Source organism: Prionailurus bengalensis, chromosome D3 (assembly GCF_016509475.1).
Source record: "Prionailurus bengalensis isolate Pbe53 chromosome D3, Fcat_Pben_1.1_paternal_pri, whole genome shotgun sequence".
NCBI lineage: Eukaryota > Metazoa > Chordata > Mammalia > Carnivora > Felidae > Prionailurus > Prionailurus bengalensis.
The window spans coordinates 43839301-43857040 of record NC_057356.1 but is presented as its reverse complement, the minus strand read 5'-3'; the positions used below and the strand labels follow the sequence as shown (position 1 = coordinate 43857040).

General features: G+C 35.5%; 1 protein-coding gene across 1 annotated transcript in view; it reads left to right on the top strand.

Annotated features, from left to right (window-relative positions):
* The window catches only part of ROCK1 (Rho associated coiled-coil containing protein kinase 1), a 164318-nt gene that overhangs the window by 69934 nt on the left and 76644 nt on the right, over positions 1–17740 (top strand). The window contains 2 exon segments of the mRNA XM_043558427.1: positions 11177–11336; positions 14874–14934. Coding sequence (XP_043414362.1) covers positions 11177–11336; positions 14874–14934 — 221 coding nt within the window.

Below are 17740 nucleotides of genomic sequence, written 5' to 3'. Positions count from 1 at the left end.
ATCTCATTGTGAAGAACGTTAATAAAGGGTAATTTAAATTAAAATATATTTCCTGTGAAAGGACAAGTTATCTTGTTTTTACTAAACTTAAAATATAAAATATAAAGTTCTATTATTGATAAATACCAGAATTTAATTTGTATGTAGATACAGGAAATTACAGTATACTTGATTCCATCAGATTTGCAGCTTGCAGTTCAGAAATGAAAATATGTAGTGTGCAAGAAGTTCATTTTCAGTCAGGTTAGGACATTGCCCTACTTAAAAAAAAAAGTTAAAATTATAAATGATTCACAGAAAACCTTGTTTAACATAATGGACTAAAAATTATAATGGTGCCAAAGTTGACCAACATCTTTTTGTGGATTTGGAAGGCCAAGCATTCATCTTTTTCCTGTTGAAGTCTCAGGAATTTTTTCCCTGTTCACAGAAAGGATAATATATACCAGTTCCTAACTTCCTGCTGTAGCAGTAACAGTAAACAGTAATAATGGAAATAAATTCAGCTGTGTGGTTTTAGAAACAGTTACAAATTAAATAGGTAGTACATACTTTTCTTAATGACTCCCTGTGTAGTTGAGACTGTGAGGGAAAGCTTAGAAGAAATGAATCTTGTTAATTTTGAAGAAGCAGTTTGTAGTTTTGCCAACATTAGTGAAATATCCTAGTTATCAAATATTTTTAAAGTAACAGTTATATTGCCTTCAGGTACAGCACATACACTGTATACAGGCTATACAGTTGACTGAGAGGGAAAAGGGGAAATAAATTCTTGGAGGAATTAAAAAAATTATACTACTACAAAGAATGACACTGAACGACCTGCTATGTGGAAAAGCTACAGGCACATCTTGACCCTCAGAATTTATTAATAGTTATATACTGGGAAATAGAGAACCTCCTCCTCCTGACAAGTAAATGTGACATGATTATTGTCTTTACGCTGCATGAGAAACTGATGTAAAGACCAGGATGAAGACAGTGGGATGATGGAATCGTTGCACTGAAAAATTTTGTGGGTTTTTTTTTCAAGCTATGCTCTTAGAAGTTTAAGAAAGCTGAAAGCGGGGCACCTGGGTGGCTCAGTCGGTTAAGCGTCCGACTTCAGCCAGGTCACTATCTCGCGGTCCGCGAGTTTGAGCCCCGCGTCAGGTTCTGGGCTGATGGCTCAGAGCCTGGAGCCTGTTTCCGATTCTGTGTTTCCCTCTCTCTCTGCCCCTCCCCCGTTCATGCTCTGTCTCTCTCTGTCCCCAAAAAAATAAACATTGAAAAAAAAAAAAACAAAAGAAAGCTGAAAGCTTACAGATACAATTATAATCTGAAGAAAATTTAAAAGGCGATTGAAGAAAATAACAAAGTATCTTTCATATTGGTTTAAATTATTTTTCAGAGTGAAATGATACATAAATAACCATACAATAACCACGGAGTAAATCGCTCTAAACAGTAGGGAGGACATATTTCATTTAGTGTACTGAAAAACTAGTATTAATTAGGAGAGGGGGTAACCTAGTCAACAAATACTGAACATCTGCTATATTCTGAGTACTATTCTATTTCAGGCACTAGGAAAACATCAGTGGTCAAACCAACAAAAGTTCTTCTAGTGGAATTGGGGAGTCCAAATCAATGGCATTTTATGATATTGTTATAGCTCCTTAATGTAACTGTTTATATTAATTTAAAGAACAGGTAAAATGAATTACTTTATTGATTTAAATCAAACTTTAAAGAATTTCTATAATTAGGTAATTTTATTAGTATTAGTGTTATTTCTCTATCTTTTTAAAAAATTTTTTTAATGTTTATTTTTGAGAGATAGAGACAGAGCATCAGCGGGGGAGGGGCAGAGAGAGAGGGAGACACAGAATCCAAAGCAGGCTCCAGGCTCTGAGCTGTCAGCACAGAGCACGATGGAGGGCTCAAACCCACAAACCGTGAGATCATGACCTGAGCTGAAGTCAGACGCTTAACCGACTGAGCCACCCAGGCGCCCCTCTCTATCTTTTTAAAAATCTATATTATCTGTGATTTTGCTATGGTGTACTTAGATTTAACATAAACACTTTGCTATCTTTTCCTAATCCTAATGGCTCCTATTTTATAGTTATTGTTAAAAAAAAAAAAAAAAGGAGGAAAGAAAGAAAAATTGAAGTCTGTAGAACTTATTGTTCTCTGCTTCCCTTTCCCTCTTCCTACCCCTTCTTTACTTCCCACCCCTAAAATACCAAGAATACTTTTATTGTGAACTGACCTCTCTGACCTGCTAAGCTTTTAAAAATTATGTAATAGTTATAATTCTTTTTAACTTTTTTGACACTCCAATTTTCTTTAGCAGTATTGCATACCTTTTCCAAATACTACTTCTTTTCGTAGTTTTACCACTTACATATCTACAAGTTATAATGGCAATTAATCTTCACCATCTCTTCCTTGATGGTGTGGTCGCAGGGTACAAAATAGCTTGAATTTTCGCAGATATTCCATGAGCTTCCTGATCTTATTCACTCTTTGTAAAAGGTTGGTAATTGTGTCCCTACTTTCATTTATTTTTTTTTCCTTCTGCTATAAAACTTTTTTTTGTTTGTTTTTTGTTTTTATTTAATTTATTTTTTTTAATTTACATCCAAGTTAGCAAATAGTGCAACAGTATTTCAGGAGTTGATTCTTTAAAATGCCCCTTACCCATTTAGCCCATCCCTCTTCCCATACTGCCTCCAGTAACCCTCTGTCTGTTCTCCATATTTGAGTCTCTTATGTTTTTGTCCTCCTCCCTGTTTTTATATTATTTTTGTTTCCCTTCCCTTATGTTCATCTGTTTTGTCTCTTAAGGTCCTCATATGAGTGAAGTCATACGATATTTGTCTTTCTCTAATTTCGCTTAGCATAATACCCTCTAGCTCCATCCACGTAGTTGCAAATGGAAGATTTCATTCTTTTGATTGCTGAGTAATACTCCATTGTATGTATATACCACCTCTTCTTTATCCATTCATCCATCGATGGATATTTGGGTTCTTTCCATACTTTGGCTATTGTTGATAGTGCTGCTATAAACATTGGGATGCATGTGCCCCTTTGAAACAGCATGCCCATATCTCTTGGATAAATACCTGGTAGTGCAGTTGTTGGATCATAGGGTAGTTCTATTTTTAACTTTTTGAGGAACCTCCATACTGTTTTCCAGAGTGGCTGCACCAGTTTGCATTCCCACCAGCAGTGCAAAAAGAGATCCTCTTTCTCCACATCTTCACCAACATCTATTGTTGCCTGAGTTATTAATGTTAGCCATTCTGACAGGTGTGAGGTGGTATCTCATTGTGGTTTTGATTTGTATTTCCCTGATGATGAGTGATGTGGAACATTTTTTCATGTGTTGGTTGGCCATGTGGATGTAGTCTTTGGAGAAGTGTCTATTCATGTCTTTTGCCCATTTCTTCACTGGATATTTTTTGGGGGGGTGGGTGTTGAGTTTGATAAGTTCTTTATAGATTTTGGATACTCAACTCTTTACCTGATATGTCGTTTGCAAATATCTTCTCCCATTCCGTTGGTTGCCTTATAGTTTTGCTGATTGTTTCCTTCACTGTGCAGAAGCGCTTTATTTTTTGAGGTCCCAAGAGTTGATTTTTGCTTTTGTTTCCCTTGACTCCAGAGACATGTTGAGTAAGAAGTTGCTGTGGCCAAGGTTAAAGAGGTTTTGGCTTCGTGGATTTTGATGGCTTCCTGTCTTACATTTAGGTCTTTCATCCATCTTGAGTTTATTTTTGTGTATGGTGTGAGGAAGTAGTCCAGGTTCATTTTTCTGCATGTTGCTGTCCAGTTTTCCCAGCACCACTTCCTGAAGAGACTGTCTTTATTCCATTGAACATTCTTTCCTGCTTTGTCAAAGATTAGTTGGCCATACATTTGTGGGTCCATTTCTGGATTCTCTATTTTGTTCCATTGATTTGAGTGTCTGTTTTTGTGACAGTACTGTACTGTCTTGATGATTATAGCTTAGGACTACAGCTTGAAGTTTGACTACTTTCATTTCTGATTTGTGTCTTCTGTTTTTTCCCCTTAGTCTGCTAAAAGATTTGTCAATTTTGTTGATTCTTTTTTAAAAAGTATTTATTGGTTTTGTTAATTTCGCTATTAATTTTCTATTCTTAATTTTGTTTATCTGCTACTCTAATCTCTGTTGTTTCTTTCCTTACGGTTGTTTCTTTCCAAACTAAGCTCTGGGCTTAGTTTGCTCTTTTTTCCTAGTTCCTTAGGGTGACAGCTGGGCTATCGATTTGAGACCTTTCTCTTTCTCTCTTTTTAAGTTTGTTTATTTATTTTGAAAGAGAGAACACAAGAGGGAAAGGGGCAGAGAGGAAGAGAGACAGAATCCCAAGTGGGCTCTGCACCATTAGTACAGAGTCCAATATAGGACTTGAACTTGAACTACAAGATCATGACCTGAGCCAGGATCAAGAGCTGGATGCTTATGGGGTGCCTGGGTGGCTCAGTCAGTAAGCGACAGACTTTGGCTCAGGTTATGATCTTGCAGTTTACAAGCTGGAGCCCGACATTGGCTCTGTGCTGACAGTTCGGAGCCTGGAGCCTGTTTCCGATTCTGTGTCTTCCTCTTTCTGTGTGCCCCTCTCCCCGCTTGTTTTCTCTTGTTCGTTCTCTCTCTCTCTCTCTCTCTCTCTCTCTCTCTCTCTCTCAATTAAATAAAACATTGAAAAAAAAAAAGTCAGATCCCCCAAGAGATCTTTCTCCTTTTTTTACATAGGCATTTACAACTAAAATTTTTCTGAGTACTGCTTTTGCAGAATCCTTTAAGTTTTGGTTGTTGTTCATTTTTATTTGTCTCAATGCATTTTTTCTAATCTCCCTTGTGATTTCTTCTTTGACTCCTTGTTGTTTTTTTTTTAAAGAATATGTTATTTTAATCTCTTTGACATCAACTGTAGCAACTTCTTACTAGATACATCTCTGGAGGCAAGGGAAACAAAAGCAAAAATGAACTATTGAGACTTTATCAAGATAAAAAGCTTCTGCACAGCAAAGGAAGTAGTCAAAAAAACTAAAAGACAGTCTTTAGAATGGGAGAAGATATTTGCGAATGACATATCCAACAAAGGATTAGTATCTAAAATCTATAATGAACTTAATCAAACTCAACACCCAAAAAACAAATAATCCAGTTAATAAATGAGCAGAAGACATGAATAGACATTTTTCCAATGAAGACATCCAGATGGCTAACAGACACATGAAAAGATGCTCAACATCACTCATCATCAAGGAAATACACATCAAAACTACAATGAGATACCACCTCACACCTGTCAGAATGGCTCAGACTAACAACACTGGAAACAAAAGATGTTGTCAAGGAAGTGGAGAAGGGGGAACCTTCTTACACTGTTGGTAGGAATGCAAACTGGTGCAGCCACTCTGGAACACAGTATGGAGTTTGCTCAAAAGGTTAAAGATACAACTACCCTATGACCCAGCCATTACACTACTAGGTATTTTCCTAAAGGATGCAAAAATACTGCTTCAAAGGAATATATGCAGCCTGATGTTTACAGCAGCCTTATCAACAGTAGCCAAATTGTGGAAAGAACCCCATGTACATCAACTGATGAATGGAAAAAGAAGATACCACACACACACAGTGGAATATTATTCAGCCACCAAAATGAATGAAATCTTTGGGTGTTTGGCTGGCTCAGTCAGAAGAGCATGTGGACTTTTGATCTCAGGGTCATGAGTTCGAGCCGCACGTGGGGTGTAGAGATTATTTAAATAAATAACTTTTTTTTTAAATGAAATTTGCTATTTGCAATGACGTGGATGGAGCTGGAATATATTATGCTAAGTGGAATAAGTCAGAGAAAGACACATACCATATGATTTCACTCATATGTGGAATTTAAGAAACACAACAAACGAAGAAAAAAAGAGAAACAGACCAAGAAACAGACTCTTACCTATAGAGAATGAACTGAGGGTTGCTGGATGGGATGTGGGTGGGTGATGGGTTAGATGGGTGATGGGTATTAAGGAGGGCACTTGTTGTGATGAGCATTGGGTGTTATATGTAAGTGATGAATCACTAAATTCTACTCCTGAAACTAATACTATACTATATAAACTAACCGGAATTTAAATAAAAACTTAGGGGCGCCTGGGTGGCTCAGTCGGTTGAGCGGCCGACTTCACTCAGGTCGCGATCTCACGGTCCGTGAGTTCGAGCCCCGCATCAGGCTCTGTGCTGACAGCTCAGAGCCTGGAGCCTGCTTCAGATTCTGTGTCTCCCTCTCTCTCTGGCCCTCCCCCCGTTCATGCTCTCTCTCTCTCTGTCTCAAAAATAAATAAATGTTAAAAAAAAAAAAATTTAAATAAAAACTTAACAAAAAAGAAAGCATATTATTTTCAACATACTTGTGAACCTTCTGGTGTTTCTTCTATTATTGATCTTGTTTCATTCCATAGTGACTGGTTTGTATGATTTCAGTCTCTCTAAATTGCTTAAGTTGTTTTTTTGATCTAACATATAGTTCTGGAGAATGTGTCATGTGCAGTTTGTATTCTGCTCTTGGTGGTGGAGTGAGCTTTGTACGTCTGTTACATCTAATTCATTTATGATGTTGCTCAAGTCTTGCATTTTCTTATTCATCTCCTGTTTAATTGTTTAGTTCATTTATTGAAAGTGGGTTATTGATGACCCCATTATTTTAGAACTGTCTGTTTCTCCATTTATGTCATTTTTTACTACAAATATTTTGGAGCTGTGTTGTTAATGTGTTGTTTATAATTGTTGCACCTTCTTGATGAGTTGACCGTTTTATCGATGTCATCAATATGTCCTGTTTTTCTTTGTCTCTTCTAACCATTTTACTGATTTTGTCTGATGTTAGTATAACCACGTCAGCTCTTTTTTCCATGGAATATCTTTAATTCTTTTAACATTTTTATGTCTGTGGATCTAAAGTGAGTGTCTGTACACTGCATATAATTGGATCAATTTTATTAATCCATTTTTCAGATCTCTACGTTTTATTAGTGACTAATTCGTTTACATTTAAAGTGAATACTGTATGTAAAGACATCTGCCATTGTTCTATTTTCTGTATGTCTGATTTTTTTCTGTTCCTCATCTCCTACATCATTGCCTTCTTTTGTATTTAATGGATTGTTTTATAGTGTACTGTTTTGATTCCCTCTCTTAATTCCTTTTCCATATATTGTCATTTTCTTATGTCATCATCCTGGGGATTATATTTAACATCCTAAACTGATAACAGTCTAGGTTGAATTGATACAGTTTACTGTCAGAAGCATACAAAAATTGCTTCTATACAGATCTATTTTCTTCTATGTTGTTGTCACAAATTGTATCTGTATATATTCTGTGCTCATTAACATAAATTTATAATTATTTTACGCATTTTATTTTAAGTCATATAGGGGGAAAAGTGGATTTATTTATTTATTTTTTAAAGTAGATTATATAACAAAAATATATAAAGCTGGCTCTTACATTTATCAGTGTAGTTACTTTTATTTCTTTATTTCTTTGTAAAGGTTTGAGTTAGTGTCTAGTGTCCTTTCATTTAAACCTTAAAAACTCTAACATTTCTTGCCAGACAGGTTTACTAGCAACAAACTCCTCTTTCTTTTATCTGGGGATATCTTGATTTCCCTGCATTTTTGAAGATAATTTTGCTGGATATAGAATTCTTGCTTGACTGTTGTTTTCTTTCAGCACTTTAAAATATGTCATTCCACTGCCTTCTGACCCTCAATGTTTTTGCTTAGAAATAGGCTCTTGATCTTATTGAGGATTTCTGATGTATGATAAGTCAGTTTTCTGTTGTTTTCAAGATTCTTTGTCTTTTCAACGTTTATTATAACATGTCATGGTGTGGATCTGAATTTCTTACTTGGAGTTCTTAAATGTATAGATTCTTAAATTTCATCAGTTGGTTAGTTTGGAGCCATTATTTCTTTAAATATTCTTTCTGCCCCTTTCTCTACTTCCCTGGGACTTTCCTAATGTATATGTTGGTATGATTTATGGTGTCCCAAAAGTTGACTTTTTCATTGTTTGCTTCTTTTCCTCTACTTGATAATTTCAATGATCCTATCTTTAAGTTCACTGGTTCCTCTGCCTACTCAAATCTGCTGTTGAACCCTTGTACATTTTTACTTTTAGCTATTGTACTTTTCAGTACCAGAATTTCTATTTGGTTCCCTCTTTTTCCTTTTTGGTATGTTCTGTTTGTTAAGATATCATACTCCTCAGTTAGTTTTTGTCCATGGTTTCCTTGAGCACATTTAAGGCAGTTTATTTAAAGTCTTTGTTTAATAAATCTAATACCTGGGTTTCCTCAGAGATTTTTCTGTCATTTTCTGTGAATAGGCCTTACTTTTTCTGTTTCTTAATATGCTTTGTAACTTTTTATTAAAAACTGGACATAATAAATATTACAGTGTTATAAACTCTGGAAATCCGATTTCTCCCCTTCCAGGTTTGCTATTATTGCTTGCTGTGGGCTTCAGTCATCCATTTGTTTAGTGACTTTTCCAGACTGTTTTTACAAAGTCTGTATTCTTTGTCATGTGTGACCCCTGAAGTTCCTTTCCCGTTATTATCTCATTGGTCAGCCAGTTACAGTTCCCGGAATGCCAACATTTACTAGCTTCTCTCTTCATTAAACATTCCCCTGCTTGTTGCAAGTATTTTCTTAGATTTCAGAGTTATGAAAAAGTTGCTTATGATAGTTTTTGCCTGCATAATAGTTATTTCAGTGGAAAGGTAGCTTCTTAGAGTTCCTTACTCTGCCATGTTTTTATGGCATCACCTGGATTCTTTCTTATAGAACATGGTTCCTATATTCCCAGTTATTTATTAAAAGGTAAATTTTTATAAATAGACTACTGTATATATCAATGGTAATTCTGTAAAGCTATCTTTATACTTACTCTTATTTATTAGTTCTGATGTGATGATATGGTATCTATAAAGGCTAAATGTTTTACTTTGAAAGTAGAAGAAATATTACTTTTATAATTCTCCCAGGATTTCCCCTACTTGTACCTCAAAATTTAAACAGAATTTGTCCCATTTTAAAACTGTTCTGAAATGGCATGTTATCTGTATTTCCTTATTTATTTATTAATGTTTGAGAGAGAGCACATGTGAGCAGGGGATAAGGACAGAGGGAACAAGAGAGAGAATCTTAAGCAGGCTCCACGCTCAGTGCGGAGCCTGATACAGGACTCAGTCTCATGGGCATGAGATCACAACCTGAACTGAAATCAAGAGTAAGGCGCTTAACTGAGTCACCGAGGTGCCCCTACTGTGTTATCTATGAAAAGACTAGATACATCTGAAACAGCAAGAAAAAAATCACCAAGCATGCTCTGCTTCCTTTTAAAATCATTCTTATATGATAATTTTCAAGTAGGGTTTTTAGCCTCAACACTAGACCAGATAAGTCTTTTTGTGTGTGGCTTACCCTGAACTTTCTTGGATGTTTAGTGGTTCCCTGGTCTCTACCCACTAGATGCCAGGAGCATACTTCCCTCAGTTATAAGAGCTCAGTCATTGCCAAATGTCCCACAGGGGGGCAAAGTTGTTTTAAAAATGAGAACCACTGTTTAAAAGTACAATTTATGCCAAGACCATAATTGGCTTACATACTTTATAAGAAGAAGCAACTTTCCTCCCACTTCATTTTACAAATTAGGCAGTTAGTAGTATTAGGAAGCTAGAAGTGACTAGTCAGGACTGCAGTTCTCCTGGTCATTAAGAAGAGAGAATGGTGGAAAAGGTCTTTTCTCATTCATTTTTAGTTAATATTATAGCTTCTTTGGGTTAAATATGTTTCATTCTCAGATTCATCAGATATTTCACTGTGATGCGCATCAATAGTTATTTCTTGCCTGGAATACCCAGATAATTCATTAGAAAAATGATTCCTTTATATAAAAGATTAAGACTGTGAAACCAGGTCAATTATTTTTTGTTGCTCATCTTCATCTTTTTTAAAGAAACATGAGATGATTATATCTAAAATAATTATTCAATGTTTAGTTGATATTTCCATAATGTTTTATTAATACTACTGTATCTTTAAAAAGCTTTTTCTCTAAAATGTATTTTTAGGTGTATTCTCTGTAGCCTATTCAAGTTCCAAAATAAAATAGTGGTAATATTAGTTTAATGTTATTTTCTCCCATATTATGACGATTTAAGCATTGCCGTATGTACTTATTAGATGAGGGGCCTGGGTGGCTTTGTTGGCTGAGTGTCTGACTCTTGGTTTCAGTTCAGGTCATGATCTCACAGATCCTGGGTTTGAGCCCCATGTTGGTGTCTGTGCTGCTGGTATGCAGATTGCTTGGGATTCTCTCTCTTTGCCCCTCCCCCACTTGTGAGTGCACGAGCACACGCTCTCTCTCTGTCTCTCAAAATAAATAAACTTACAAAAGATTTTTATGAGTCTTGCTCTCCGTCACATTTATAACTCTTGAAGATTCTGTGTGCATGTTTTGTATCTCTACCCTCTTTTCCTAACAGCCATTTCATAAATACCTCATGGAGTCATCATTTAATGACTTGATTCAGGGAAGGTAGCTAGACTGAAAATAAAATTCAAAATACATTGCTCCTTGTGACTTAGTCTTATAGAGATATTGAGTTGGGGGGAGGGGTGGATACTAACCATCTAATTCTAGATTAATAAATATATTTCAGTACCAAATGTTATATCCAGGACTACTAAGAGGTAGGTAACCTTGATTTCTAGTTTGTTTCATTTGAAATCAATCAGTTTTGAGTACAATTTATTATGCTGTGGTTTCTGCAAAGTCTTTTGTAGAGTCCTGACTGTTTTTGCATATTTATATTATGGTATATTCTAAAACCTTTATACTTGCAATATTCAAATTAAACTTGAAGTATAGATGATAATTATAGGAGATGATTGTTTCATAGAATTGTAATGGTCAATATCAGTTGATTAATAGCCCTAATAAAATTGGGTGAAATAGGATTCAACCCATTTGGAATTTGGTTGGCAACTTATTTGTATGTAAGAAACTTAGTAGTTGGTATGGAATCTTTGCTTCACTTTATTTTTATATTAAATTTGAAGTAAACTACTAATTTTGTTTCCATTTTTAGCTGTAGCGCCAGTTGTACCTGATTTAAGTAGCGACATTGATACAAGTAATTTTGATGACTTGGAAGAAGATAAAGGAGATGAAGAAACATTCCCTATACCTAAAGCCTTTGTTGGCAATCAGTTACCTTTTGTAGGATTTACGTATTATAGCAATCGTAGGTAAGTATGCTAAACATTGATTTTAGGGGTAAGTACTAATTTTGTAGTCTATTATTTTCTTAGGGATATCTCAAAGTCACTTTAAGAACATTTAATGGTATATGAAGAGATATCTTAATATGCCATTTTTCAGTGATGTATGATACTTGTATTATTCCATATTTCATTTCTTTTAGACTCATCCATGATCAGGATATTGTGTTTCAGAAATCATTTACTGAATGATGCACTATATATGTGTTAAAGTTACAGCAGTCGGGGCGCCTGGGTGGCTCAGTCGGTTAAGCGGCCGACTTCGGCTCAGGTCATGATCTCGCGGTCCGTGAGTTCGAGCCCCGCATCAGGCTCTGTGCTGACAGCTCAGAGCCTGGAGCCTGTTTCAGATTCTGTGTCTCCCTCTCTCTGACCCTCCCCCATTCATGCTCTGTCTCTCTCTGTCTCAAAAATAAATAAACGTTAAAAAAAAAAAGTTACAGTAATTAATAAAAGATTCTATTAATACTTATATTTTAGTTAATCTTGTTATCCAAAGAATTCTGGTTTTATGATACACTTTGGAAGAACATATAGTTTTCTAGCATTATCATCACTATATTGATGTTACAAAGGCCTGTAAGCTTTAGTAATTCAAAAATTAAGTGATCCCTCCCCAGAAACCACTAAATGAATTCACCATATCTTACAGCATTTAGACCTTGTGACCTTGGGCAAATAACTTCAACCTTTTGTGCTTCCATTTTCTCAAAAATAGGGATGATGATGATGACGATGATACTTATCTCATAGGATTATTGTAAGGGTTCATTATATCAATGCAGTAGAACAGAACAATGCTTTGCATGGAATAAGCACTCAGTGTTAACTGTTATTAGTATGAGCTAATGTTAGCTTTAGTCTTCAAATCGATATGAGAAACAAATTAAACATTTAACATAATTTCAGTATGTTGAGCATTCATTCATTCATTCAAACAAACATATTTGCCAACTTATTTTTTGTCAGGGAGACAAAGATGAATAAGCACGCAGGGAGAAAGATGAATAAGATATAGTTATTAGTACCTTCTCTTAAGATGCTCGTACACTAGTGAGGAAATGGATATATTTTCAAGTGTAGCATTTTGTCATTTTAGTCAAAACTTTTTTATAAGACCCTATTCAGGCCAAGTTTAGAAAACAGGAAGGCAGATTAGACCTGCCTTATGAGATTTCTCCAATAATACAACTGTAAGATAGTACTGAACACTTTTTGTTGTATCACCAACCAGGCAGGTAGTACTTGACTTTGATTCTAAGAAAAGTCCAGTATTTTAATCCTTTTCCCACAGTATTCGTGAATATGACATTGTAGCTATTTTATATTGAAATACACAGAGGAAAAAAAAATACACAGACAAGTTTTTCAGAGTGGTTTTTGCTAAAGAGTTCTTTCTTTCTGTCTTCCTGTCTGTATATTTTTGTACCTTTTATCAGTTATCCTCTGGCTTGCTTTCTGAACAGTTGTAATGTTGATATAAACACCCCCCCACCCCCAGTGTTTTTGGATTTTATGTAGTTATATCAGTTAATCACTTTTTTTAGGTTTATTAATATAAAAGTAATCTTGAATTAAATAAACATTATACATACTATTTGTAGTACATTGTCACGTACTTGATTATGTTCTCTAGTTTTTCCTGGCATCCATATGTTGCATATTCCAAACTAATTTCTGAGTTTCTCAAAAACAGAAATTGTACTCTGTTCTTCAGTACCACCACCTTATTGCATAATATAGTGTTGTTTAGTAATTGTTTATAACATGGTCGAAGGTGTGGTTGATCTTAAAGAATCAGCAAAATACTGATTAGCCTTAGTATAAAATGTAAGTATAATTTGAGTTATTGGCATGAAATAGAAAACTTCTGAAATTCTTACTCCTGAAATCCAAATATACTTTCAGTTACCAAGGGTAGAGATCTTTATTGCTGAAATACAGCGAAATGAACAAAGATTGTTAATAGTCTAAAGGTTAAACTTCTAGCTACATTTGTAATAATCTAAAACCTCTCATAAAGAGCTATCCAAATGACCAGATTCTATATGAAAGCAACAATGTAATATACAAAAGAACTTGGGGGGGGGGGGGAGTGAAAGAATGAATGGATGCGTACATTTGGTGTCCTTAATTCCCAGTGCTGCATTTTGAGAAAGTTATATTATTAACTTTGCAGAGGCTAAATATTAACTTCAACTTATATAGCATATTAAAATTTAGAAGATCTCTTAGAAAATGGTCTGATTTCCTATCTAATTCAGATTCTACTGGCATTGCCATATGCTTTTATTTACATCACATAATGTTGAATCTCACACTGAATTTCTGAGACAGTAGTTAATGGAATGAAATTGTACTACATCTAGAATTTGTCATTTGTTACATGAGACCTTTTTTCTACAAACCTGCTACACAGTGCCTAAAAACTGTCTTCTGATTATTTTATTCTCTAGTTGATCTGAATAATTTTCCAAGGAAAACATAAAAATGGCATATTTTCCTTTTTTTTTTTTTTTTAGAATACTCTTAAAGGAACTTATCTTCTGTTTTTTACTGGTAGTGAATATGTAGTGCATTATCAGTTGCCCTAAAACAGCTAGGAAGTATGTGGAGCTATTTGATATCTTTTTGAGAGTGTTCTGATTGACCACGGTGGCAACTATAGTGGTGGTGATGGTAGAAGTATTAATAGTGGTAGTTGTAGCATGGTAGAGGAAGTAGCAGAAGCAGTAGAAAAGGCAGCACTAGTACCTTACCTTTATATAACATTTGAGAGCTTAGAAAATCTTTTTCATATGATCTATTTAGATGTGTTTAAAAATCTCATAAGATATCTAAAGACTTCTAAAGATCACTACTATCTTATATGTTACCTACCTTTATAGTGAATATAAAGCCTTGGAGTCTCAAAAGGTTAGCAAGACATCACCAGAACTTAGGTTATGTTAACTATTTAGGCAAAAACACTTTTTTTGCCCAGAAAGGCAATATCATTCTTGGCTGAAGAGTAATTTGGGGCAGAGAGAAAAGCTGTGCACATTTCTGTAGAAATCAACAATTCCTTATCCCCAATCCCTATTGCAAAAAGCTCTAAAAACTTTAAATACTTTAGTGATTTGTTTGGTGGCAAAAGCTGCCATAGCCTGCTCTCATGGCCGAAAACCTAATCTGAACTAACTCGAGACTATTTATAGTTTTTATTTATCCTACTTGGTATGAATAGTCATATGTGTGGCTGCAGGGATAGTAAGGTATATAATTACAGAGTGCTGCTCTGACCTAACTGGGGGTTTTATTTAATGTATGTATCACTTTTATACATATGTATCTTTATATAAAATCTTTATATAAAATAAGGAGTCATGAACTTGTACTCAATTTTTCAGAAGCAGAACAAGCACAATACTAAACCAAAAAATAAGTATGTAGTATATGTTACTGGTTATTGAATATTGAAGAGGTTTTTGGTTCTTTTAGTTCTAAAAACTCTTTTTCTCTCAGATACTTATCTTCAGCAAATCCTAATGATAACCGAAGTAGCCCCAATGTGGATAAAAGCTTGGTAGGTATTTTTTTCTTATTTTTTAAAAAGTTATTTTGTGGACAGTGTGTTTTGTGTGCATGATATTAAGTAAACATTAAGTAAGTAAACATATTTCTTTTGATTGTGTAGTTAGTGAACTTAAATTTTGATAGTATTTTTTAACCTACTATCTCCTTCCAATTTGATTTCTTGCCTGAATATCAAATGGGATATTTTATGTGGAGATAATTAATAAACTATAAATTGCTACACAAATTGACAGTGGCAGTCTTTCTAATCTTTAGAATTAGGAATTTATGGTAAATCAAGGTATCAGTACGGGTCTTGACAAGAAAACAGGTAACATAAACAAAAGACTTAACTAAAGAGAGTGTTGTATAGATGATGAAATATACATAACATAAAATTTACCATTTTAGCCATTTTTAGGTGTATAGTTCTGTGGTAATGGGGGCGCCTGGGTGGTTCGGTCGGTTAAGCGTCTGACTTCGGCTTAGGTCATGATCTTACGGTTTGTGGGTTCAAGCTCTGTGTCAGGCTCTGTGCTGATAGCTCAGAGCCTGGAGCCTGCTTTGGATTCTGTGTCTCCCTCTCTCTCTGCCCCTCTCCCACTTATGCTCTGTCTCTCTCAAAAATAAATTTAAAAACATTAAAAAAAAAAAAAAACCACCTTCACATTGTTTTCTACCACCATCTATCTCCAGGATTTTTCTTCATCCCAAACTAAAACTTTTTGCACATTAAAATCTTTATTCCTCTACCCCCAGCCCTGAGTAATCACTATCCTACTTTCTCTGTCTGTATGAATTTGACTATTCTAGACACCTCATGTAAGTGGAATATTTGACTTTTTGTGATTGGGTTATTTCACTTAGCCATGGTTTCTCCATGTTGTAACATGTTTCAGAATTTGATTCCTTTTTAAGGCTGAATATATCACATTCTGTGTGTATACCACATTTTGTTCGTTCATTAAAAGAGAGTTTAGTGAAAGGACTATTTACAGTGCCATGAGCAGGGTCAAGAGGAGCAATAAATAAAGGCTGTGAAAATACCCATTGATCAACAATAGTGGGAAACTATTGCCCCTAGTTTGAAAGGACAGGGAGAGACAGGTATTGTTGCCATAGTTCAGAAAAACCTAGCATCATCAAAGAGGAACATAGAATATAGAACACTGCTATCACCACAGTAAGGCAATAAAAAGGTGGGGAGAATGAACACTTTCATTATCCCACCTTTTGATTTCCTACTGGTGTCTCCCATTTATTAAAGTAGGACAGTAAACCCAGGTAATGCAGTCTATAGATTTCGAGCCAAAGGAAGGATTGATTTCAAGGAGCATGGATTTCATGGGTAGAAAAGAGAGAAAGCAAATGGGAGAATAACCAGTATAGTCAGCACCATCTAATTTGTCCACTGAAAATTACTGTTATAAGTAATTATTAGAGACAGGAGTCCTTTTTATTGTCCATTTAGCTCATGTTCATGGGACAGAGGTTAAAAAAATCTTACTTAGATTTGAGAAGGTCCTTTAGAGTTGACCAAGACTTTTCTTAAAAATACTAAAAACAGTTGGGGCACCTGGTTGGCTCAGTTGGTAGAGCATGAGACTCTCAGTCTTGGGGTCTTGAGGTCAAGCCCCATGTTGGGCATAGAGCTTACTTAAAAAAATATTTAATATATAATTATTTGGCCATCCTTGGAGAGTTCTTTGAACTCTGTGTATTGTGGCCTACGTATTATTAACTGAGGAGGGGAGTGTAAGTAGCAATCATATTTTAAAAGCTGATGTAATTCTCTTGCTTCTTAATATATTTACTCTTTTTTTTTTTTCTGAAATTTATTGACAAATTGGTTTCCATACAGCACCCAGTGCTCATCCCAAAAGGTGCCCTCCTCAATACCCATCACCCACCCTCTCCTCCCTCCCACCCCCCATCAACCCTCAGTTTGTTCTCAGTTTTTAACAGTCTCTTATGCTTTGGCCCTCTCCCACTCTAACCTCTTTTTTTTTTTTTTTCCTTCCCCTCCCCCATGGGTTCCTGTTAAGTTTCTCAGGATCCACATAAGAGTGAAACCATATGGTATCTGTCTTTCTCTGTATGGCTTATTTCACTTAGCATCACACTCTCCAGTTCCATCCACGTTGCTACAAAAGGCCATATTTCATTTTTTCTCATTGCCACGTAATATTCCATTGTGTATATAAACCACAATTTCTTTATCCATTCATCAGTTGATGGACATTTAGGCTCTTTCCATAATTTGGCTATTGTTGAGAGTGCTGCTATGAACATTGGGGTACAAGTGGCCCTATGCATCAGTGCTCCTGTATCCCTTGGATAAATTCCTAGCAGTGCTATTGCTGGGTCATAGGGTAGGTCTATTTTTAATTTTCTGAGGAACCTCCACACTGCTTTCCAGAGCGGCTGCACCAATTTGCATTCCCACCAACAGTGCAAGAGGGTTCCCGTTTCTCCACATCCTCTCCAGCATCTATAGTCTCCTGATTTGTTCATTTTGGCCACTCTGACTGGCGTGAGGTGATACCTGAGTGTGGTTTTGATTTGTATTTCCCTGATAAGGAGCGATGCTGAACATCTTTTCATGTGCCTGTTGGCCATCCGGATGTCTTCTTTAGAGAAGTGTCTATTCATGTTTTCTGCCCATTTCTTCACTGGGTTATTTGTTTCTTGGGTGTGGAGTTTGGTGAGCTCTTTATAGATTTTGGATACTAGCCCTTTGTCCGATATGTCATTTGCGAATATCTTTTCCCATTCCGTTGGTTGCCTTTTAGTTTTGTTGGTTGTTTCCTTTGCTG